This window comes from Hippocampus zosterae, chromosome 5 (assembly GCF_025434085.1).
Source record: "Hippocampus zosterae strain Florida chromosome 5, ASM2543408v3, whole genome shotgun sequence".
NCBI lineage: Eukaryota > Metazoa > Chordata > Actinopteri > Syngnathiformes > Syngnathidae > Hippocampus > Hippocampus zosterae.
In genome coordinates this window covers 5,382,267-5,407,680 of record NC_067455.1, presented here as the reverse complement: position 1 = coordinate 5,407,680, position 25,414 = coordinate 5,382,267, and the positions used below count along the sequence as shown (strand labels likewise).

General features: G+C 45.0%; 3 protein-coding genes across 3 annotated transcripts in view; all 3 read left to right on the top strand.

The window, feature by feature from the left end:
• bola1 (bolA family member 1) overlaps positions 1-25,414 on the top strand; it is a 112,179-nt gene that overhangs the window by 36,328 nt on the left and 50,437 nt on the right.
• On the top strand, positions 4,882-7,616 carry rbm8a (RNA binding motif protein 8A). The gene is made up of 6 exons (XM_052065357.1): positions 4,882-5,009; positions 5,383-5,442; positions 5,512-5,589; positions 5,982-6,118; positions 7,082-7,218; positions 7,297-7,616. The coding sequence occupies exons 1-6, from the start codon at positions 4,949-4,951 to the stop codon at positions 7,343-7,345; spliced, it is 522 nt and encodes a 173-aa protein (XP_051921317.1). The 5' UTR covers positions 4,882-4,948; the 3' UTR covers positions 7,346-7,616.
• On the top strand, positions 8,215-25,350 carry otud7b (OTU deubiquitinase 7B). Its single transcript, XM_052065024.1, has 11 exons — positions 8,215-8,428; positions 13,036-13,117; positions 13,751-13,975; positions 14,252-14,353; positions 15,095-15,222; positions 16,289-16,395; positions 16,473-16,600; positions 17,591-17,740; positions 18,005-18,119; positions 19,035-19,113; positions 20,478-25,350. Exons 1-11 carry the CDS (start codon positions 8,402-8,404, stop codon positions 21,834-21,836), a joined length of 2,502 nt encoding a protein of 833 aa, XP_051920984.1. The 5' UTR covers positions 8,215-8,401; the 3' UTR covers positions 21,837-25,350.

The following is a 25,414-nucleotide window of genomic DNA, read 5'->3' as shown; positions in this document are numbered from 1 at the left end:
GTTAGGACTTCAATTTTACAACAGGCACACTGCGAGTCGACTATTGAGAGGGGTATATATAAAAATATGGAGTCATAAAGCATTCAATGTGAAATTGTTGCTCAGATGTCCTGAAAGAATCGAAAGCAGTGGTTCTGAACCTTGTCAGAGGCACCGAACCCAACCAGTTCATTTGCACATTCACCGAAGCCTTAATTAGTGAAAAACAAAAATATTACTTTTTCCGAATTCTAGACATAAAACAGGCATTTATTCAAAACAGAAAAAAGGTAAATAACATTTCAAGACATAAGTATAAGATTTTTTTTTTATATTACGACGTACTATCACGACAGTCACACATTGACTACCGAGTGAACTAAATTTCCCGCAGCACTGATTGGACAAGCAATGTCATGTGATCATCAACAGCCAGTGATGGCCAAGCGGGCGTGTCATAACTAATTGACATGTTGAGTCGGGTGTGTTTTAACCTCCATTGGCAGAGGCTCCGTCGAACCCTTGGGACCGATTCACCGAACCACCTAAGGTTCGATCAAACCCAGGTTAAGAACCACTGATCGAAAGTATCATTAAGAGTGTAATTGAACATATTTTGGCTCGACGGCAGAATGGATTTGACGTGACGGTGAAGCGATGGCACCTTGCAAATGCTGGACAGTCGATTGGTGAGTTTCTTTTGTTTGTTTGTTTGTTTGTTTGTTTTTTAACAACAGGCTGTCTTTGGGGGCGACTAACATCCACGGGCACCTTGTTGATGACCTGCGGTACTTTCAACTGTCAAAAATGAGGGAGAAAACTACTCCAGAGACAACCTCGCACTTGACTCATTTGGTTGTCCAGAGACACGATCACAATCTTTGAAATACGAGCGCCTTGACTTGTGACTCCGCCCCCTTGATACCGATGGCAGTATCAGTTTGATGCCGATACTGTACCGATATCACATCATTAAAAAAAAAAAAAGCATCAGGATTTTTTTTCCCCCTTGTAATTCTTTGAAGTTCATACTCACCTGGATGTAAAATGATTCATACGTCATCGTTAAATCATCACTTGTGAAATATCTGCGGTATCTGTAAACGCCATTCATGCATTATGTGTCGAATAAACGGCATCTTTCCTTTAGCTCGTCGTGCTGGTGAGACTGAGTCAGGAACTAGATACTCTGCCCAATGTGCATTTGTAATCGAGCAAGGTGTAACATTTGAAATACCGTCTGATTCGAATAGACTCCCGCCACGTGACGTCACATTTGGCCGCCGTGTCCAGCCCGAGGGCAGGCAGTCGAGTGAGTGAGATAACAGAGAGCAGAGAGCAATCACCAAGTCCCTTACGTGTTCATAAGAATGGTGAACGCGTGCGCTGTTTACGGTTGTTCTAATCACTCAACGAGAGATTTTTAAAAAATCGTATTTTGTGGTACCGGTAGTGATTCTGAACCAAAGGGGGGGGGGGGGTGGAAGGGCAACATGCACGATGGCTATCGAATCTTCGACGTGACAGTGGAAGGACCTTGGGCTCGCGTCCAGCGGCGGCGTGGAAGACTAGTGATTTTGTTGTTTTGTCTCAGAAAGCACAACAAATCATTGTCTTCCGCACCGCTGTCGTGGAGACAACACCGGCCGCGACATAAAATCATCATCAGGTTTTTGCTGCTTTTTTTTTTCCCTTTTCGGATCAATAAAAAGTGGCGCCCGCCTGTTCATTGATCCGCCGGCGACACTTGTTTCTGCTAATTGCCATTTTTTCTTTTAATGTGCTTTTGGGTTCATTTGTTTTGTTTTTTGTTTTTGTTGATATAAGTGGCACGCGTTACTCAAGTGTGAAGTGATTTTTGATTTTTTTCTTCGGTTCCTTACTATCCATTTATCCATTTTGTGTTTATATTACACTTAATTGAATGGTGTTTGTTGTTTTTTTTATTCTTTCTTCTTTCTACCTACATTCTTGCTGCTGGAGGCTGTAAATTTCCCCAGTGTGGGACAAATAAAGGATATCTTATCTTATCGTATCTTATCTTATCTTATCTTATCTTATCAGTGAAACATGGCGGGAAAAATGGAGACGAATCCCGAAATTTTATCATTGGTATCTATTGTTTGTATTTATTTCTAGTTTTTATTTGTTTTAATTCTGTAACAAGATTATGGGAAAACAGAAAAATCATCCCTAAAATGAAGAAAAATGTATTATCGGTACTTTTTTTTGGTATTTTTTAATATCATGAAAAGTGCAAGGGGGAGAGAAGCCAGGCTAGACCATGAATAGTGCAAATCCACGAATAATTGACGGCCATTATAAGTGCATTGACCAATTCTTTAGAATTATTAGATTTTTGGGTGAGGTGCATTGTTTGTTTTTTCTTGCTGTCCCGGTACCGTGTTCCCATCGAAAATCCCGAATGTGGCGCCTCATTTTTATTCTTTTTACTGCATTTTTATTTATTGTTTTCTGCGAAAAAAATATTAATAAATTGTATTTGTACTTATAGACAAGATGCATTTGTCTTTATTTGTTCTGCGAAATATGTGCTACAGCTTGAATTGTGTTGGAAGGTCCAAGTTTACCTAATGAATTGTCCCATTGATTGTGCGCTTGATAACATTTCGACTTGAATTGCCTTAATGAATGGGGCTTCTCAAATAAGACGGTGTGAGCCAAAGGTCACTCAATCCGCTGATCTTTGAATAATGGGATGAAAATCTGTTTGTTTATTTTTTCTTATTTGAATAGTCGATTAATCACAAAAAATTATTGACAGATTAATTAATTAAAATAATAATTCATTGCAACCTACTGGACTTTAGTTGGGAACCTTCTCTGCCTCTTCCTGCCATTAATTACACTGCATCTCTTCTGGCAGAGCGCAATGATGCTCTGCTTGTTGTGGCACAATGTGTCGCGACACTACAGATGTGCAACTCTGAATTTGGACTTGCCTGTGTGAGGTCATAGCCCATCACAAAATAATTGTTTAAAAAAATCTGCAAAACATATCTTAGTGTCGAGGTCTTACTGTTGGATGACAGCAAGAGTGACAACAATGGTGAATTTCATGACTGCTGTGTTGGTTGTTGTGGGGCAGGAGGGATCGACTAAAAGTGAGTCGGGGGTTCTTCCTGGACTTAACGGTACCTAGTGTTGGCAGGTCGGGGCCTTTTACAGCTCCCCGAGGAAAAGTGAATCACTGCTAATCAGCAAGCCGTCACCACTACAGACGTGACCGGATGACCTCTCGGGAGGGCCGAGTGCAATCATCCTGTTGGCTCAACCTTGATGCTTGGTTGCTGACATGGGACTTACTCAAAGTCCACTTTTGTGTGTGTGTGTGTGTGTGTGTGGTTGATAAGCCCAATGAGTCTTTTGAGACCTCATTTGCCCGTATTATTAATTCATTGCACACTCACTAGAAAACTGGATACATTGAAGCTCCGCTGTAAATCAGATGGCATATACTGTTTGTATATGCGTGGCATATACTGTTTGTGTTGCTGCTCTGTGTGAAGTTCATCAGAAGTGACTAAAGTGAGATGAGGGAGTCTGTATTTAGTGAATTATTTCGAACGCAAAAGTGAAATGTGACAGTACAAAATAAAATGCGGATATCCAGCCAGCGAGTAACACTTGCAGTTACGTTGTGCTGTTTAAAGGTTCCCCTTATCTTTTTAGCAATACTGTTTATCTAATTTCATTTGAGCAATGCAGAATAACATTTTGCAACATTTGAACATGTAATTCAGTTATTATTTTACATACTTCTGGAGGTATGCCGAAGTAATATCTCTGTAATACCTCTGACTGTCTGTTAATGATTCAGACTAGTCCTGCACAAAGGCTCTAAGGCTGGAAACGGTCAAAGGAGTCTCACTAAATTATCATAACTTGAACATTTGCAAATCAAGGTTCTCCTTTGAGGAGAAGGTGGTGATGATGTGATGCAACAAGCCCAATTCCCTTTAAATATCACAAGTGATCGGAAGCAGTGGAACAAATAGAAGCCACCGTCAGTCAGTCGCGCCATAGCCCCACTATGGCCATACATGATGGCAGACAGCCCCCTGCTGGAATGAATCTATATTACATCCAGTCACTTCAGGATTTTTAAACCTAACACTCTTGTTTAAATGAAGAAATGCTAAAATCGTGAATTTAGATTATTATGGGGCCCAGATTTAGTTTTTCCTTTCGCTACATGGCGACGTACTTCCTGAGTGTACGTGCGTAAGTATATCGGTCACACTGTCTGAGCCTTTATGTTTCACTGAGTCTTTTTGTTCATTTGAAATGTGCATTTACAAAAATAGCAGTTCTTACACCCCAACGCGATGCAATAAATGAACAAAATATAGATCTACAACATGAAAAAATTATCAACTGAAATAATACAATAACAATAACCGGCGGGAAAAGAGTTTACAAACATATTTACGGACATTCAATGTTTTAACACTTTTTGGCCAAGAGAAAACCTGGATTCAATTTATTGTTTGACTTTGCAGTGGAAAGAAATGAAAAAAAAGATTCTCTCGATATGAATTTACCATTGTGAATGTAAAATGTAGTCATAAAAATGATGAGATTGACAGCAAAAGTGTCATTGGGCTTTGCCTGATTTGTTTTAAAGTAATAGGGACCAGGCAGTATATTGAATTGAATAGAATTGAACTTTATTGTCAATGCTTATGCATATGCTTCCAAAACAGCGGAAAATCTGAGAAATAAAATTACAAATATCAATAAAATAGGTTTAGACAATAGGGCAGTGCCAAAATAAACGACTCACTGTTTCGACATCCACAGAAGACCAAGTTTATTTAACATCAATGTCTTTTTTAAACCTAATGCCACGAATGACGTACATGTATTCCTACACGGCCGTGCCGCCACGGCCTCCAGCGCGCATGCTCATTGGCTCTCTCCCGTCACTACGCCACTCGCAGTCAACATGGCGGACGTCCTGGAGCTTCATGAAGCGGGCGGCGAGGACTTTCCTATGGATGAGGATGGTGAGAGTCGCCTTCTTATATTGGCTTGGTGCCGAGCGGGGAGTAATTCATTTGGCGAGCAGCATGTAAATATGGAGGAGTTGGGTCGCGAAAAGTAGCCGAGAACGAAAGAGGGACACGTCGAAGGCGTGCTAGTGGGCCCGAGCTAACATGCTAAAATGCTAACAACGCGCCATCGACTATTCATTCAAAACGCCTCGGCTCAGCTACACGGTTTATTCATTGGCTCGACAAAATAAGAATATGATTTAATATTATAAAAGTTGCGAGGCTGGTTAGGCTTGATTAAGATCGACCGTATGAACGTAAGTAAGTTAAAGTTCGAACGTAAAACCTGATGAAGTGAACACGCATGTTACGTTTGCATCCTCAGAAAGCATCCACAAGCTGAAGGAGAAGGCCAAGAGGAGAAAAGGACGAGGTTTCGGCTCTGGTGAGGAAACACCTTCAGATGACAGTCATGCAGTTGTTTTGGAGTGAGTGCTCATACTTGTGTTGGTAGATGAAGGCGCCAGGTCCCGCATGAAAGAAGATTATGACACGGTGGAGCAGGATGGAGATGAGCCAGGTCCTCAGCGATGTGAGTGCTGCCGGTTTAGAGCAACAAAAACTGAATTTCGAATATACATCTCACAACTCGTGTTTAATTACTCTGCAATAGTCATTTATTGTGGAGGATAAGGAACATATCCCAGTGAGTGTTTAATTTTGATTCTGTTGTTGCAGCCCTGTTCACAAGTCCACTGCATCATAGGATATAACATTTCACTTGTCTGACATTGGCGTTTTGCATCCTGTTTGAGCAATATGCTAGCAGACTCTGTTAATGCAAAGGAATGAGATTCACTCAACTGCAAAGTTGCCAGTAGTTAGTGTGATATTTTGATCCAAAAAATGTCAGGTTAGGCAACCTGTGGATTGTCTTAAATTGTGAAAATATATCCACACCTATTCACATGTCTTGTGCATTAGCCGTGGAAGGTTGGATCCTGTTTGTGACTGGCGTCCACGAGGAGGCCACAGAGGAGGACATCCATGACAAGTTCTCAGAGTTCGGCGAGATCAAGAACCTGCACCTCAACCTGGATCGTAGGACGGGATACCTCAAGGTGAGACCATACTGAAAGGCAATTGTTCATTTTTATCATTGCCGTCTGGCCTACTGTCTATATCAGAACTTGAATTCAGAACAGAATTCAAAATCTCCTTAGTGATTTTGGTCTTGAGCAGCAGTGGCTACGTTCGGAATCATTAAGCTTATTCCGGACTTGTCAGTCACAACAATGTCACTCAACAGTCAAATCAGGATTATTTTTTTTTTCCCCCGGAGCGCACCTCAACTTCCAAGCGTAAGATGGCAACATACCCTGTAAACGAAATCCAACATGGCCTCACCGCTAAACTTTTGACTATTGTGGAAATAACTCATCCAAAACTATAGGTTATCTCGTAAAGCAGGGGTCCCCAAACTACGGCCCGTATTATTATTTGTTTCCTGACTTTTTTCTGTAAAGAACCTGGGAAGGGTTATTTGGTTATGTGTGGCTTTCTGGAAAACAATAAATTTTTTAAGCTCCCCTACGATCGTTGATGTTACAAACTGACACCGGCCCCCCATTAGAGAAGGGAAAAGTTATGTGACCCTCACAGGAAAAAGTTTGGGGACCCCTGTCGTAAAGTTTGCAAACAGTAGGCAGGGGGTTGCTGACTGGCGACAGGAAGTGATAACTCAAACTCTTTACAACTAAAGTACGGGTGAAAAAATTAAGAATCAAGCATAAAAGAAATTCTAAAGCATTTTTTGTGTTAGTTTAACGAAAAAGAATGTATGGTTGACCTTTTTATTATTAGAAATATACTTTTAATCGATAGGCTGTTGAAATGTGTGCTGGGTCCTTGGTTTCCTTGTCAATGTTTTTTTATTTTGTAAAGAATTGCAAAATACCTTTTCAGTTCATTATTGTTGTTAAAAGACTCTTAAGATTTATTTACTGCTGGTGTCACCAAGTAATGTGATGTCATTGTGAAAATGGCTTTTTATTTTTTGCTTGACTGCTGTTTACTATCTGCAGGGTTACGCTCTGGTGGAGTACGAGACCTACAAAGAGGCGCAGGCTGCCATGGAGGGCCTCAATGGGCAAGACATGATGGGCCAGCCCATCAGCGTGGACTGGGGCTTTGTCCGCGGACCCCCCAAAAGCAGACGCAGGTAAGTCTTGTCTGCGGCCGGCTGGCGCTTGTGCAAAAACACTGGGCCATTTTGCTAATCCACGCATGTTCTTCTTAGGACCGGGGGGAGGCGACGCAGCCGGAGTCCCGACAGGCGACGGCGTTAAAACAATTGGCACCGTGCTAGAAGGATGATAGCAACTTTGCGCCAATTTCTCTCCTTTTTCTTTTCATTTTGGATACGGTTTTTGGTTCAGTATCGTGCGTAGCAATCGCAAACATGGAGAGTTTTTGTCACTTGCTCAAGCAGCTTTCCAAAGCTGTCGCAATTTCCTATGAAAATGTTGATTCGCTATTTTATTTTTTTGGCGTTTTACTGGAAGTGTTTTTGTTTTATATGACTTACAAAAAAACATTAAAGTTTTAAAAAGGACAAAATTAGTTTTTTTGTAGTTTTTTAAACAAATTCAATGTACACAAACGTTACAACACAACAGGATGAAAAAGTTCAACTATTTCTATTTTGCCATCGAATCTCTGTTTTTATTTGATTTGATTTTGAGTACTTTAGTATTTTAAATGTATTTTCATTGGAGGTTTTGCTTCTTGACAAATTTGCCTTTTGCTATAGTTTAATGGCATATTGGTTTTGACAGATATATATTTTTTTAATTATATTTTTTTGTCAAATTATTTTATAATTCATTAAATTATAACCTTTGTTTTTAAACTTTTAATTTTGATTGTTTGGGGGGGGTTTGGTCACATTTTTTTTTTCGTCACATCAAATATGCATCATTCAGAATGACCTCATCACCCGAGACCGCTTTGAAGCATCTGTCACTCTCCCCGAAGGAAGGCGTTTATAGGCTGGCCCTAAAGAAACACCCACTTGCCCTCTTTACAGCTGCAAGTCAATCAGCAGACACTTGTTCGGTTTACTCCTATCCTGATTGGTCAACTACAAAGCCCATCAAAACACTCGTCGCTCAGCCACTGGCTTGTATCGGTGTCACCGGAAGTTGTCGTTTTTGATTGGCCGTCTAGCGGCGTGGGCGGGCTCTTAGACTCGGTTGACGTTGTTGTTGAAAGTGGAGTGGAAATTACTTTGTGGCTGATGGTCCGGCTTGGGGATTTGACGCTTAGTTACGCCACGAGAAGATGCTCCAAAGTTAACCACTGTCCATTTTCACCGAGTGGGCGAAAGTAGGAGGACGGGAAGGATGAAAACATCTGCGGGGCTGCTCAAGGTAAGAAGCAATTTGGTGGAGGCGGTAAAGCGGGGGGAGTGCAAGCTCTCCTTTAGCTAACAGATAAAGGCTAACTGCCGATTCGCTTCATCTTCAAGCAGCCACTACAACGGCTATGTTCAGTATACAGGAAAAAATATTTTTAAAAATCATTTTGGGGCTTATTGCCGTGTTCAGCGATATTTACCGCGCGTCGGTAAAGTTGTAAGACTCGTCTGGGAAAGCCGCATGCAGCCCATGCGTTCTTACGCCTCTTTTTATGTAAGCATGTTGATCCTTCTAACTACTCTTCCACCGAAAACTACCGCAAAGACACAGTGCAAACACATCACACATTCCGGTACTTCAGACGCTAACCGCTTTTGTTAGCGTTAAATTTTCTTCCGCGCGTGTCAGCTGTGGTGGTGTTTTTAAAATGTCCCCCAAGTGGACTGGTCTGACTGGGATGTGTCACCATGCGTGGACACACACGTCTGCCGGTGATGTAATCCAGATTTACGAAGGAGGCGAACGGTGAAGCTCACTTGTCTTGACGCTCTTCTTGACGTCTTGTTCTTTTGTTTTTCGGTTCCAAGCAATAAAAACGAGTGCAGTCTACCTCACTTATCAAGGCCGTGTTACACTCTTCAATTATTGACAAGTTGGCTCCTTTTAGTTTTTGTGTGTGTGGGGGGGCGGGGGGCGGGGGGGTAATAACATTGAGTTTGTTGATAGTTAATCGAGTAATCAAAAACGATTTTGATAATCGAGACCACGTCTAAATCATTAGAATTTCAGCCTCTCCGATTATTGTCGTCCTCATGTAATCAAATTAATTGTCTTGGTCGTCTTGATTTGCAAACATCTGCGTTTAATTTTATTTATTCATTAACTGATTTTTTTTGGTCGATTTTCTGACAGATGTTACAGACCAAACCGGCAGTAATTGAATCATAATGAATTACTGTTGGGACATTTTTTGCACTGATAATGTGAAATGTGTACTGTTTTTGAATGAAGGGATGGAAATGTAAAAAAAAAACTGTTTTAATTAAGAACAAAATAATGACTAATAAAATCTGATCCCTAGTCATTGACGTTCCCAAAACAAATGCAACTTGTACTGGGAACAGAATGCGTAGGTAAAATGACTTGCATGCTAATGAAACATGACATCACGAGGCACTCTGTGTTTGTTTGACGTAAGCGTAGCCCCTCATTTGTTCCGGTGTCGCTCCGGCTCCTGGTGAGTTTGTGGCAATTTCAAGGATGTTGTGCTTGAACTGTTCCTGATGTAGATCTATCATTTCAAACGTAATTTCTTTTTGGACATTTTTCTGTTCCTTCAGCCGCCATTGCCATTAGCGTCATCTGATTTGTCATTTGTTGCTTTTTGATGACACACACGTCAGATGAGCGCAGCCCGGGGTGTCCAAACTGCCAAGGGCCTAATTTGAAGGCCCCATGACCTGGCCATGGTTTCCACAGAGACGGGGTCCTAAGCGAAGGCCGCTCCGGAGCACACTTTGGTAACCTCCAGTGCTTGTGCTCTCCTTCTGCACTTGGCCAGCTTGAATTGGCCACGCTTGATGCGATCAGTGTGGGCTACACGAGGGAGGAGCCTCTGATGGGCCCAGCCTGCTGAGTGTCCTCCAGGACGCAGCCTCCCAATTTGGACGCAGCTCCAGACCATGTACACGGCCACACTCTGTACTAGAGCAGCTCTTCCTGTGATTTGATTACCAGGAGAGATTTGCAGGATTGACAACGCGGTATGGCTTGTTCCAACATTCCAGTCGGCAAGAGAGCTCTTTCGCAGCAAATTTAACACGCCGGGTACAATTCTGATCCATCAGCAATGTACAAATTGAGCGATGGGGCTCTTCCGCCGCTCATCACGTCATGTACTTTCCACAGCGCGTCACGTAATTACCACACGTTAGACTGGATGCTTGTGCTGCCGCGTTGATAATGAGGTCACACCCACGTGTGGCCGCACCCACGACCCTAATGAGGAAAATGGAGGGACGGCCATCGTTTGTCAGGTGCAACTTTAACCTGTGTTCTTGCTGTTTCTTGCGTTGCGACTCGTGAGTGGTGTTTCCAGTTCACACACACACGCAAACACACAGGAGTTGCACGTGCGTGTCCCACTAACCCGAGCGACTCGGCCGCTTACTTATTAATGTGACCGCGTTTGAGAACCGCCCGAGGGAATGAGGCGGAATAGGCCCCAACTCTGCAAGTGACACTGCAGCCCTCGCCCAACACACTAACGGGATCAGTGAGCAGCTGTTTGCGGCTGGCCGCCGCCACCCACGGAGATAAATTTAAACACCGCATGGCCAAACGCTCCCCCCCCCCCCCCCCCCGTGAAAGACCATACAGCAGCACGGGGACACCACGAACAAAATCAGGATTTTTGTTTTGAATACTCATTGAAAATGCAAAGACTGAATTATAATGTTTTTTCTTCTCATTTATTTGTTGTCACCTTTGCTCACAGGTTGACTACTGATTGTTTCAGACAACAGTAGGAGGGAAAAAAACTCCAAGCGGCACTGTTGCATGGTCTTGCGACATTGTGAAAACTTCTGTTTGGACAAAACAAAAGTAAAAGTTGAAGAACTTTCAACCCATAATTAAATTGTCATAATGTGTCTTACAAAAAAACTTGAACCGGTGTTAATTAGTTCGCAAGCCACTTCCTGGTTGAAGTGAGGTGAGCTGGCATGCCCTTGCCATTTGGGATTGTGTGCTTCGGGAATTTTGGAGGGAGCGGAAAATAAGAAAATGTCAGCCTCACTAACTGGCACGAAATTAGGTGGATGATAACGGCATGCATGACAAAAGGCTCACGGACTCAAACAGGAAACTGTGCGGAAAGTCAATTTCGGATGGAGGCAGCCAGTTTGAGGACGAATTCCATGAAAAAGCGGAAGCTGGAAATCAATATGTCATTCAGCCGATGAGTTATTTTTATTTTTGATTTTTTTAGCAGCTATTCTTCTGTATTTCAATGCCGATGTTGAATATTCTTGAGAATAAAAAGTTTCTCGCTCTTTCAAAAGGATATAAGGTGTTTGATCATAATAGCCACATAAAAAAAATGAGCAACGGTATTATTGTTTATCTTGATGGCTTATGGGAAACGAATTGTTCATGAAAAAATATTTGAGAAACTAATCGCATTTTTAATCGCAGAGGGGTCCCAAATAGGTTATTTTTCAAAATGATTCAGCCCTCAGAGGCACTGCAGAGAAAGATGGGATGAACAAAAAACGAAATTAATTCAATGGAGAAAATGGATTTGATACCCAAGCAAGTTGCAAGTCAACTCCTAAATCGAGGCACGGCGCTTTTTGTTTGACTCTTTTAGTCTGGAGTTGTGAAATTGGAAAAGAGATTGTTTCGCGTTTGTCTTGTTTTGTTTGGGTTCTGGTATTAGCCTTTGCGCTTAATTAGGCAGAACGTTGCACAACAGGTTGGAAGGGATGCTGGAATTGTTGATATGCAATCAAGCCACAATTAGTTGTTTACCTGTACAATCTGTCCTCCATTCGGAATGTCTCTGCGGTCGAATCCAAAGCGACATTAAAGCGAGGTACAACATCCTGACAATCATGCCCAATTTGTTAATGTTACCCCGCTTCGATTTACGATTGTCAGCCTCGGTCTTTTTCTGAGCAGACCAGGAAGGGAAAAATCACTCTTAACGCGATCCACACCCCAAAATAATCTAGCGCGATTATCTTGTAGCGACATCTGAGAATCTGGCCTCCGCTTGCCTTCATGATTCACCGTTTTCAGCCCCGGTCATCTTTTTTGCGCACTGCGGAGGGGAAAAGCCTTCTTGCCACCCTCCTTACCACAGGATAATCGCCTTGGGGTTGTCTTTTAGATGCTGACTTCAGTGGGAGTGAGGGAAATGCTCAAATTGGGCCCCATCGTAGGTATGTGTGTGTGTCCCGCTTAATCTCGCTGTTGCGCGCGTGTGTGTGTGAGTGAGTGTGAGAAGTGTCACTTGGCAAATTGTTGTGTTGTGACCCATCCGAAGCCTCGCTGGCATGTGGTGGCCCGACGGCGGGTGTGTGCGGGATATCTGACATCAGCCTGGTTGCGCGCATGCGCGTGTATTTGCCAGAGCAGGAATGCTCCACGCTCCCTCGGTCTCATCGCTCGAGACAGAAGATGTGATTCATCAAGATAGGCGGAGAGGAATGACATGGACTCCAAATGGATTCTTGGTTGGGCCACGTGATTAAAAAAAAAAACAAACTACTTTCACCTTCTTCCTCTTCAACTCTGTCAGCAGACAGTGCTGGCAACCAGACTTACGACTTGTGTTGGTTCCATCACCATGCTCAGAACTCAGTTTATGTGCAAGTTTCCAGGTTGAAATGCTATTAATGCATTCTCACTAAAAAGCCACCACCGTTTTTTTTTTAAAATACATGACACATATACAGTACTTCATCAACAATTGCAACAATTAATCAATGAATTGTCCTGTTGACCTTGTTGAACTGCATATTGTCCACATTTAGGGGGCAACGCAATCACGCACAGCAGCTTTGACTTGATGATTTGACTCACCTCACGTTCTTGACGTTCTCTCCTTTCCCCAGGAAAGAACGTACCCGCCCCCGGAAAAAGAAATGGCTCGGCTCGGACGGCCTGTACTGCAGAGACAAGACGACGTGACCCAAGGTGAGGAAATCTCTTTTTTCAGAGGTGTGGTACACTTTACCGTCATAGGTAAAAAAACATTGGAGCTTCCTTTTGTCGTTAATTAGCAGAGGTGGGCGTGTCAGTAAATGTTGGCGGTCCATCATTGGCCAGCGGCCGGGCCACCCACTCATCATTCCCGTCGGTCGTCAGCGAAACATGAGTCCGTCAGTGACGGACTGAGAAGCTTCGTCTGTACTGACCCAGCTAGTGACAAGCTAAAACAACTTCCATCGATGCTTCGTCTTAAGTTTCCCGTCAGTCGTCACCAAAATGGGTGTCCGTTCGTGACCGATCGATGGACCTTCCGTCAGTACTGACGGAATGCTCACCTCTGTTAATTTACACTGCATACCTCCCAGTAGCGCTCAGTGCTGCCTGGGATATTGTGGCACAACATGGTACTACACCTCTGAATTCTGACATGTCCAATATAAAAAAAAAAAACAATCACATTAAACAGGCATCCATCCATTATCGGTGCCGCTTACACCTAAGGACAATTTCGAGTGTTCAGTGACAATCGGCAAAAAAATTAAAAATATAGCTTGAGCGCAAACAATAAACCGTGATACAGCCGGGTTTGCCACGTGTGTGTTTTTAATTTTTCTGCAGCTGCCGAAGGGCGTCAGGCGAGCGCGGTCCCGGCCCGCGATGCCTCACCCGCTGCGACTTCCCTGGCGCACGCCTCCGGCCCCGCGGGTGGCAGTGACGAGCAACTGCTGAACACACCCGAGTTCACCTTCCAGCTGCCCGACCTCAGCATGTACCAGGACGACTTCCAGGTCAGCGAGAGGGACCTGATCGAGAAGTCCATGATGGTGGCCTTGGAACACGCCGGTAATAGCACCTACCCAAAGTTTTCATGGTCAACAACCATTGCAGCTTTTCTACAAAATTGAACACCATAAAACGGATTTAACTTTTGTCCCTGAAGATTCCGAATTAAAAAGAACAAGTGACCTAAATCTCCTAATATCGGAAATTTTTCTGGCTTCACATAAAACTTCCCATAAAGAAAAATCGTGATTATCATTTCGACTATAGTTGTGCAACAATACGGACTGACTTTTTATTTTTATTTTTTAAATTTTGTTCATTTGCAAATGTCTGCAGGACGCCTGAACTGGTGGACCAAAGTGGTTCCAAACTGTCAGAGTTTGCTGCCCCTGACGACAACCGGGGATGGAAACTGCCTGTTACACGCCGCCTCGCTCGGTCAGCTCTCATTGTTGCCTTACAGTCCACATTTGCAGACATGCTTTTCACGACACGTATTGCACACTCGATCCGTCTGCCCTGTACACTGGTGCCTTGAGATACAAGTGAGCCCATTTATGAATTTTCACCACGTGGGCCGTCGCTCGGCCAATTATTTAATTTGTTGTTTCTTTTTTTTGTTTGTTATTTTGCTTTGGCTTATCAGGATAAATATGAGCTCACTTAACAAGCAGCTGTTAGGCAAATAGTGAAGTTTTTTTTTTAATTAACCCTTTCATGCACCCTGTAATCTGATAATATGATAAGATGTGCACCGTATTAACCGCTGTTCTTGAAAGTGTTAGTCTTTAATCTGTTTATTGACACTCCCAGATGAGGTTGGCTCAAATTTAACTTAAAACAGAGATTGTAAGTAATGAGACTTGTGATGGTAAAACCCTTGAAGCAGTGGGTGTTGGAACACAAATGCTAGAGCAACACATGTAGACAGGCAATATAACAATATCCACTGGAATATACCGTATATATTTTTCATCCTCTCTGAAAGGCGACGATTATGGTAGCTTACCGAGTCAATCACAGTAGTTGTGGAAATTTGTTTATGTCTGCTCGGCTGTATAATTACGCGCCATCCCCAGTTCGCCCGTTATCTCAAGGGTCCATGAGTTACATTTGTCCTGATCCTCCACAACAGCCGCAGGTGTGAGTGAGCGCTCTTTTTGTGGGGGGTGGGCACAGGCATGTGGGGCTGTCACGACCGCGACCTGTCGCTGCGCAAGGCGCTGCACGAGCAGATGGATCATGGGGAAAAGCAGGAGGCCCTCAAGCGCCGCTGGAGGTGGCAGCTGACCCAGCAGAACAAAGAGGTGCGTCCATCCGTCCACCACGCAAAGCCCGTGAAACGCACTGCTGGACATTTTGACGTCAGAATCAGAATGTTGTGTTTCGACCAATGAAGACGCACCGAACATATTCTTGTAAAGAAAATGCTTGCGGTGACTTCCCCTTTAAAAGGGAAATGTTATTCCCTAAAATGTGATTTCAATGTAAAAAGATTCTGTATTCGTCTAACGCTGCAATTTTATGGCTAAAAAATGAACTTTGTTCAAGTAGCTTTTTTTTAAAAACTTTTTTTTAATTCAAAAAAAAAACCCCTTCACCAACCATAAATGTATTCCTGTAGCATTCGATTTTTGTAAGCCACTTACAACTTTATTCCACAAACAGTACAGCTTTACAACTCAATCCCAAATCACGACTTTTTCTCAAAAAGGTAAAAAAAAAATCCTTAAACATTTGAACTTAATTCCACGAACAGCTTCCTTATTCTTTATTGCTTGATTGTAAATGACATTTTTAAGGGTGGCCTTCGTTTCAAAATTAAACACAAAAGTAAATTCTCCGTACGCGGTGCCACAGGTGGAAACATTTCTTCTTCTGTTGTGTCTCGTGTCGGACAACAGCCGTTGCGGCGTGTGAATATTGACTTTGAACACACTTTCATTTCCATTTTGGGAGCCTCATGACACCCGTCACCACAAAAATGATTAAAAGTTTGCGCTGCAGGTTGAGCAGGTCTTTATTTAAACAAGCCGCCCGCTCGCACTCGTTTGACTTTCTGTTGACTATTGCGGGGCTGGTAGCTCAAGTCTCAAACTTTTATTCCGCCAAACACCAGCAACGGTGTTGGCCTCCCAAAAAAATCCATATGACTCGGGGCCCTATTAAATCCTATTTATTTATTTTCCAAAGTCACAGAGAGCCACAGCAGAGGTATGAAAAGAGCGGCATGTGGTTCTAGTCTTACTTCGTTGCTCCTGTTGTCACAGAACAAAATATTCTGTGGCTCCTGAAGAATGGGGCAAAAAAATTTGGTGAACTGAAAAATGGTGCAACTGAATGATGCTGGAAACGTGGGTGTCTCCTTTGCAGTCGGGCCTGGTCTACAGCGAGGAGGAGTGGCAGAAGGAGTGGAACGAGCTGCTGAAACTGGCCTCCAGCGAGCCGCGGGTCAACTACAATAACCACGTCAACAGCAGGTGAGCGAGGACAGCCGACTGGCCCCTCCGTGGCGTTTTGCGGCCCCGCCGACGCTAACGCCCGCCGTCCCCTCCAGGGGGGAGTCCTCGGATGAGCCCGTGTACGAGAGCCTGGAGGAGTTCCACGTGTTCGTCCTGGCCCACATCCTCAAGCGGCCCATCGTGGTGGTGGCCGACACCATGCTGAGGGACTCTGGAGGAGAGGGTGAGATCGCCGGTGGTCTCGGACCGCCTCGGCAATATTTTCATTCATCCTTTATTTTAGTGACACAAAGACATCAAAGATTGGTTCATATTTTGCTCTGGTCTTGGCCGATATGTTTTTATGTGTGTTTTTTTTAAGATGCCAATTATCAGCAGAGATCGATGTAATCTGTTGATTAATTAAAGATGTATATTTCATAACATAAATGTTCCCATAACGCTTCCCAGAGGCCGACCTATACATACAGGCGAACGTTTGATTGTGTTACAATACTTTGTCTTTAGTATTCATCATCAAACCAAACTGTATTGCTTAACATTACAAACATTTTGGATGCCGACACAACCGTAGACCAAAGTAAAGCCTTATCTTTTAAAAACGTCAAAAGCACGTCAGTCTTAAACTGGTCTAGATTTGTAGTATTTTATCATTTTCATTATCATCAGTGCAAAAAAAAAAAGATTTGTCACATTTTACAACCTTGTAGTTATCTTTGAAATTTAAAAAAAAAAAAAAGTTCGGCTTTAGCATTGTACTGTTTTTAACCATCATAAACGTGACCAAAAAATACGTAAGCAGTGTTCTCAAATCAAAACCTCAGGTCAGTCTTAAATGGCAAGAGATTGGCCTAACAGTCCATGGTTTGTATCATAGATCTTTTTTTTTTTTTAACCATCACGCAAATGTACTGATGAGGATAGATCTTGTTTTAACAATAAGTGAGGTAGTGGTTGTTGTAAATGGTGAAACTGGGTCCTCGCGAGTCTCCATTTGGAGCATTCCATCATGTTGAAGCATCATGAAAGAGTCCCCCCCCCCCATATTAAAACGTCAGGTCGTGCCAATCATAATAAGTGACAAGGCAGCCAAGCAGGCACGACGACTTACTCCATTTTTTCTAACCGGCGGTTGGATTGTTCAAGCAGATGTACCTAATGTTGTGGCTACTTTGCGGGTTATTGAGTCACATCCTTGTTTGTCCCACCACAGCTTTTGCCCCTATTCCGTTCGGGGGCATCTTCCTGCCCTTGGAGGTAGCGTCCACCGTGTGCCACCGCTCTCCGCTGGTGCTGGCCTACGACCAGGCTCACTTTTCGGCGCTGGTGCCCATGGAGCAGAAGGACGGCGCGGAAGAGCAAGGTGACTCGGTTTTTACATTCCAAGCGCTTTGCTGCCGAAATGTCAACGTCCGCAGAGGTTGGGGGAAAAAAAAAAGTAAGGAGCCTGTTTTGACAAAGGAAGGACTAGAAAGTGCCCATTTCCACTTTCAAATATGGGGAGTGAAAGGGAAAAATATTGGAGAGGTGCCTGAAAACAATCTGCTGATGTAAATTAAGAAGGTATTTGTATGTACTTGCCATCACGGTTGCTGAATGTGTTTGTTTATTTTTTATTTTTTTGCAGTGGTCATCCCGCTCACTGACTCGGAGCACAAAATGCTTCCTTTGCACTTTGCCGTCGATCCAGGACAAGACTGGGAGTGGGGGAAGGACGACACCAACAACAAGAAGCTTGGCAGGTGCTGCCTTTACTCTCATCATTATTTTTATTCATCATTATCCCTCCTTATTGCTTTTTATAGCCTAAAAAGTATACAGGTTTAACCTTAGTGAGCCATGCTCGCATCCACTATGATTTTTTTTTTCCCCAATAGGCCACCCGATCAAAGTGTTAAATTATGCCCAAAATCACGGCGTAGTATGTATCTTTAAGTTTTACGATCACTCTCCGTTTTCAGGAAAATATCATTTTATTCCTCTAACATGACAAATTCTAATTTAAAAAATGTTCTTCAATTTCCGAATATCTTGGAGCAGTGTGACTTAATTCCACTCACTTTGCGACTTCTTGTTTTACAAAAATAAAGCGTTGTTTTTTGTTTTTTTTTCAAACACAATTTTATTTCACTACACTTGATTTATTTGGAATGCAGAATATCACTTTGTGTGGCTGCAAAAAGATGACTTAATTGTTCAAGCTGTCAAAATTCGAAACCAAACGCGAAGCTTCCCTGCCACCCTTTAAGTATGCGAGTACGTACTGTGTCCCTATTTCGGGATGGAGCCTTGACTCCAGATTAGCAACACTTGCTCACAAGAGATTAGCTCTAAGTAGTTTCTATGAATGGAGTGAAGAAACTGGTAAATAACCTCACACGACGTCGTCCTGTTCCCGAGACCACCCCTGTTGTTCGGTAGAAATGAACTTCCTATTTCTTTTTGCCGTTTAAAGAAGACGCTGCCAAAGCACTTCTTATTATGATGATATATTTTTTTTCCCTGTAAAGATTTGTCTTGGGACCACCGTCTGGGGAGGGGCTTTTTTTCCATTTAATTTTTTTAATCGTTTAGCATGCGTTTTCAGTTTAATGATACAAGCCAGAGCCTTGACACACAGTTCAATGGACCATAACAACGGCCATTTCATCTCTTAGTGTGACTCTCTCATTGGAAGCAAAGCTCCAGATGCTTCACAGCTACATGACTGTCAACTGGCTGCCGCTGCCCTGCGAGGTGAGGACAGCCGCAGTACACTCACGCCATTTTACACACTCTGGTCCTTGTAGAGATACTTGGAAATAATCAACTCTAATACCGGAACGTATGAGTGAGTGGAACCCAATTGGAGTACACCAGACCACAAGCGTAATGACTTTTAATAACAGATTGTACAAGTCCAGAGGCAAACGGGTTAGTAACTTCGCAGTTCAATTCAAAGGTCAAATAAAAACTCTCTGTTGGTTTGGAAAGGGTTAAGGCGGCGCGGAGAGGTAAGTGTCCTAATGCTCTGGAATCTACAGGAAGGTCACACTGCCGTGATGTTACACCAGAGCAAGAAATGGCCACGGAAACAAAGAGACAGATAGAAAACAGGAAGTGGTCTAGGCAGAGCTTGCAGCCGGAGACAGAAAGCTGAGGTGGTTCCCAGGGCAGCGCTGAGGCAGGTAGATGGGTCCGAGGCAAGTTTGGGAGATGAATAGAGGAAGCATGATGGGGGAATCTTGCGTGACAGCGGGAACAACAATGAGTGAGTAAGCAAAGGGAGTTTTATTTATTACTATTTTTTTTTAAACGTCTTTATTTGTTTTAGATAGTGACTCGAGTCGGGGGGGGGGGGGGGGGGTAATAGCGGGGAGAGCACATGTTAACCTGGTCGACTAAGGCCCAGTACACAAGGATTTTTCAGATCTTAAAAGATTGTTCATCTGTTCCCGACACCACACATGAAAAAGAAATATCAGACATTTCAGAGTTTGAGACTTAATGGGTGTGGTGTGCTGCCATCATCTCAAAACACACGCGGAGATTCTGTTATGTCGTGCCACTGTGAACACACCTCAGACCACAGGATAATTTTATAGGACATAAAATCCTATAAGACATACGAGAGTCGGGTGTTATTATTTATTTATTGTTTTGGTGGCCCGGTAGTCCGGTGGTTAGCACGTCGGCTTCACAGTGCAGAGGTACCGGGTTCGATTCCAGCTCCGGCCTCCCTGTGTGGAGTTTGCATGTTCTCCCCGGGCCTGCGTGGGTTTTCTCCGGGTGCTCCGGTTTCCTCTCACATTCCAAAAACATGCGTGGCAGGCTGATTGGACGCTCTAAATTGTCCCTAGGTGTGAGTGTGAGCGTGGATGGTTGTTCGTCTATGGGTGCCCTGCGATTGGCTGGCGACCAATTCAGGGTGTCCCCCGCCTACTGCCCGGAGACGGCTGGGATAGGCTCCAGCACCCCCCGCGACCCTAGTGAGGATCAAGCGGCTCGGAAGATGAATGAATGAATGAATGTTTTGGGGTCCTTGGTCAGGGACATGCAAAAACGGCACCCTCATCTCCACGTGTGTTCTGGGCCTTACGTGTAATTTTCTCTCCTTCCAGCAAGCGCCGCTGGCCCAGCCCGAGTCGCCCACCGCGTCGGCCGGAGACGACGTCCGCACACCTCCAGACTCCGGTGAGTCGGACAAGGAGTCCGTCAGCAGTAGTTCCAATGGCAACGGAGACGCCGGCCCCGCGGGATCCACGGTGAACGGCGGCGGACCCTTGGCCCAGAACAACTCGTCCGCTTCGTCCACGTCCTCCAACGGCGGGACGCCCACGATGGGACAAAAAGAGAAAGCCAAGAAGGAGAAGGACAAAAAGAGGGCCGAGTCGGTAGCCAACAAGCTGGGCAGCTTCGGAAAGACGCTGGGCAGCAAGCTCAAGCGCAACGTGGGCGGTCTCATGACGGGCAAGAACGGGGGTGTCGGACAAGGCAAGAAGGAGAGCGGACACAAAAAGAAGGGCTCGACGGGGGCCGAGAAGAACGCCAAGGAGGGCTCACCTGCTACGCCCCACGCGTCTGAAGACTCCGGCAAGGGCTCGCCCTCGTCGGGCAGCGAGCGTCTCAACGGGACGGGCAGCAGCACGAGCAGCAGCGGCGGCGGAGGAGGGAGCGGCGCGGAGGGCGAGACCTACAAGTACGGCGCCGACGTCAAGGTCAGCCTGGGCATCATCAAGGCGGCCATGCACGGCGAGAGGAAGTTCGTGTTCGCCGGCATGCTGACCACCGACAACCAGCACCCGCTGCGAAAGCAAAGGATTCAGCGCTACCTCACCGAGGTGGAGGAGCGCTCCCGGGCCGAGCAGGAGCAACGGCGCGAGGCCGAGCGCAAGGGCGTGGCCTACGCCGTGGCGCCGCCCAAAAATGGGCCGGCGACGATTGAACTGGGCGAGAATCCGTCGCCCTCATTCAACCAGCTCAAGACCTCACTCCTTAGCCCTTCCATGTACACCGGCACGGTTCCCATCCCGCGGCCGTCCCTGACGGACGAGCCGCCCTCTGCGGCGCACCTCCACATGCACTACGTCGATACGCGGCGCCAATTGGCCGGCGGCTCGCCGGCGGCCTCCTACCCGTCGTACATCACCCTTCCGAGGCACTGCTCCGGGGCACAGGGCGCCACCCCTAACACGCCGAACTCTCAGTATAATAACGATGCGGCGTCCTCGTACCCGCCAGAGCTCATCCCGCCAGACTATGCCAGGTTCCGCCCCACCAACGGCTTCCTGGAGCCCGGCAGTACGCTTCCGGCAGTGCGCCACTACTCCCTGGGCAGCGTGGGCGCTCTTCCCAGCCTGCCGTCCAGTCTTTGTCGGACCCCCAACTGCGTGTACTACGGACTCCCCCAGACGGGCAACTACTGCTCCTCCTGCTACCGCAAGAACAAGGACACGGAGCCCGTAATCCAGAGGTTCTGACCCGATTTCCCGTGATGAGTGGCCTTCTTCAGTTCAGTTTGGGCACAATTGGCTACCGCTTCCCGGCTCGGGAAGAGACGCGCTCCCCAGACTCAAAACGGGGTGGTCTCGCATCACTAGAAAATGCACTTCTGTTACATTTTTGCTGAGGCTCTTATGCAGTTGTCCGAGTGTGTGTGTGTGGGGTGTGTGAGTGTGGGGTGTGGGGGACGGCTGCAGGCTCGTCCTCTTCATCCATATTCAAGGCCTGGCCTCTGTCACTTCCTCGTGGGGAGAATGGAAATGACAGGACAGGTGCCTGCACAGTACAGAGCGTGGAAACTGCGGGATGCAGAAAGAAAGAGGGCGTGTCACCACGAGCGGTAGAAGCAAGCCATTTGAGCATTTGTTCGATATCCAACGAGTGCACCGGATTGTCTGACTAGTGAGGACAATGCGTGTACTCGCACATGGACCTTATGCTGGATACCTTTTGGAATGAATAAAATGTTCAAAATAGTTAATTGAAAGCTGTTTGAGCATCGTTTTGCTGTCCACCTTAAGGACCTACTCGTGGGCTAGAAAGACGCAGACACTGATGAGGCCAAAGCGTACTCGTACAGAGACCTGAAGATGCTCCAATGGCTTTCTGTATGAGGGTTTGGTTTGACACTACTGCCTGTGTACGACGGCGGTGACAGAAATGACGAAAACGACTCTGCACTGATCGTACCCCCGGTACCAGTCTTCCATGTTGGGCCAAGGGTACTAAAGCAGTGTTTCCATCAAGTGGTACACTTTGGTACATGAAGGTTCACTTGGGTTCATTTGGGTTTTGCTTGGTTTGCCGAGTGTTGGATTACACGTTGGGAGGTTCCAGATGCAGATGCAGGTGCAAAGTGGGGATAAGACATGAGATATTCAGGGTTTATCATCCAAGACCTGCAAAAACCAAAACTGCAGTCAATCAGTCTCGCGTTGTTCTAACTCCGTCTCAAGTCCTCAAAGACTCGATCCCGTCTGGAGTGATCAAAGTCTTACTGACTTGTCTTCTAGTCCTAAATGCGTTGGTCTTACTTTGGCTCAAGTGCTCAAAGTCATGTCCCCAGGGGCGACTTATGACTCGGCGGAGAGACTGCCTTATGGCTGTCTTGGGAACGCCTCGGGATTCTGGGCTGGATGAGGTGGCTCGCGAGAAGGAAGTCCGCTCATCCCTGCATAAGCTACTGACCATGAATAAGCGGAAGGAAATAGTTGGATGGAGCCATGCCGGTCTTGAGACTGTGTCAACTGCATTTGTGTGTGCGTTGCAGCGCATGTAGCTACAGACTTTTTAATTTATTCCTCAGTGAAGAAAAAAAATGAGAAGGACGGAAGTGTCTGTCTCTACCTTAGAGACGCTTACTGCCACAAAAGGCACACGGATAACTCCAAATGGGTACCCAAGTGAACCGTAACACTTGATGGAAATGAGGCTCCGACCGACATCTAAGCACTGACAGCGTCTCAGCTCCTGAGGACCACAACCTCCTCCAAGGCTCACCAGGGGTTTTTTTTGTGTGTGTGTGTGTGTTCTGTCCTGCTTTATTCGGAAAGTTGTAGGGGCACATTGGCCACTTTCCCGTCTCTGCACAATTCCAAGCACTTTTGGTCGGGACCTCCCCAAGGCTTTGGTGCTCGTCTCAAGTGGGACTTTCCCACCTCGGCGTTCCGTTTCATTCTTCCGGCTGAAGCTCCTTGTTACTAGTCTGCTCTTTGCCATCACTAGTAAGACAAGTCACCATACCTGTAGCACAACTGTCTTACAAGTAATGTCTTTTCCACGACTAGGATCACTTTTGAACAAAATTCACAATACTCCCGAGTAAACTACTTTGCTACGCTAGTAACACTATTAGCCTCCTGGATTTTTCATTGGTCGTCACACCTAACTCGTGACATGAGGTGACTAGTTCTACGAGTGCGCTCAAATGTCTTAATAGGGACGCCAAAGAGTACAAGTACATTTGGGAGCCGAGGTTGGATATAGAATCAATTCTCGAAATGGTTTCTGGATAAAAAACTGTACTAGTATGCCAAAAGATGTCCGACTAGTGTGGACAAAGAGCGTACCAGTACCATTACAGGTGGACGACTACTGTTTTGTTTTTAGTTGATTAGGTTTAATTTTTTATTTTATTTTTTTAGACTAGCAAACTGTTCACTGCCACGTCCGGCATGGGACACCATACCCCCCCCCCCCCCCAATCCTCCTCCCAGTCGTGTATTTAAAGTGACAGTTCAGTGGACCCCTGCTATTGGCTGGCCATGTATAATTGACCCACCATTGAAATGCATTGAGGGCAGCTCGGTAGTCGACTGGTTAGCACGTCCGCCTCACAGTGCCGAGGTGCAGGGTTCGATTCCGGCTCCGGCCTTCTTGTATGCAGTTCGCAGGTTCTCTCCTGCGTGGGTTTTCTCCGGGTACTCCGGTTTCCTCCCACATTCCAAAAACAGGCATGACAGGCTAATGGAACGCTCCAAATTGTCCTTAGGTGTGATTATGAGTGCGTCTCGTTGTTCATCTATGTGTGTCCTGCGATTGGCTGGCAACCAGTTCAGGGTGTCCCCCGCCTAGTACCTGAAGACAGCTGGGATCAGCTCCAGCACACCCGCAACACTAATGAACATAAGGGGATCAGAAAATTGAGGCAAACCAATTCTTCCAAAAACGCTGAAAAACATTCAATGTTTTCCACAACAAAAAAAACGGGGAACCTCCCCTACACCTCCAAAAAATCAAAAATTGGACAAAAGTCTGCGAATATGTGGATGCCAAATTGCCAGTGTGCAGGGTCAACGGTACATATATGTTTTTTAAACAACATTAGCATTTTCTGTTTGTCTACGTTTCATATTTCGAATTCTGACGTGAACAGTCACTGACCGTAAAAAAGATACTTGTTTTGTTTTTTGTGAATCCTCCAAAGAAGGAGCTGACGTTCGAACGACAAGGCAGACGTGACGTCATGGCACACTCTTGTTTTGTATTAAGGCAAAAGAGAGCTTGTAGAGTTATTTTTGTACGTTTGTTAAAAGTCCCGAACGTTTGCTAACACAGGGGTTAGCCACTCAAATATTTCCTTAAATTGTCTGTGTGTGTCCCCCCCCCCCCCTCCATTTTCCCCACCAACTATGTTGTTGCTTTTTTTCTACAGCTCCACAAAAAGAAACCGGCTGAGAATTGTTTATACTGTATTTTTCTACAGCAGAATGGACAAACCGCATGGGACTGTGCATGGAAACAACGACCCATCTTTTAACCAAATGTGTGCATTATTACTTGTTGTTCGTTGTTTCATTTTTGTCATTAATTTTATTGTTTTTAATGCTTTTGAAAGTCCCCAAAGGCTTCTGGGTTTGCAATGTGGACAGAAAGAGCATCAGATTTGATATAATAATTATTATTTTTCATGAGGTTGTTATTATAATTCTGACATTCTCTTTGTTTGTTTGTTTTGCACCATTTGAATAAATTCTCATTGTATTTGAAGAATGCTGTGTGTGGTACGATCAGGTCTGTTTGGACGCTCCTGCTCTGAAATATTCTGACTATTTTA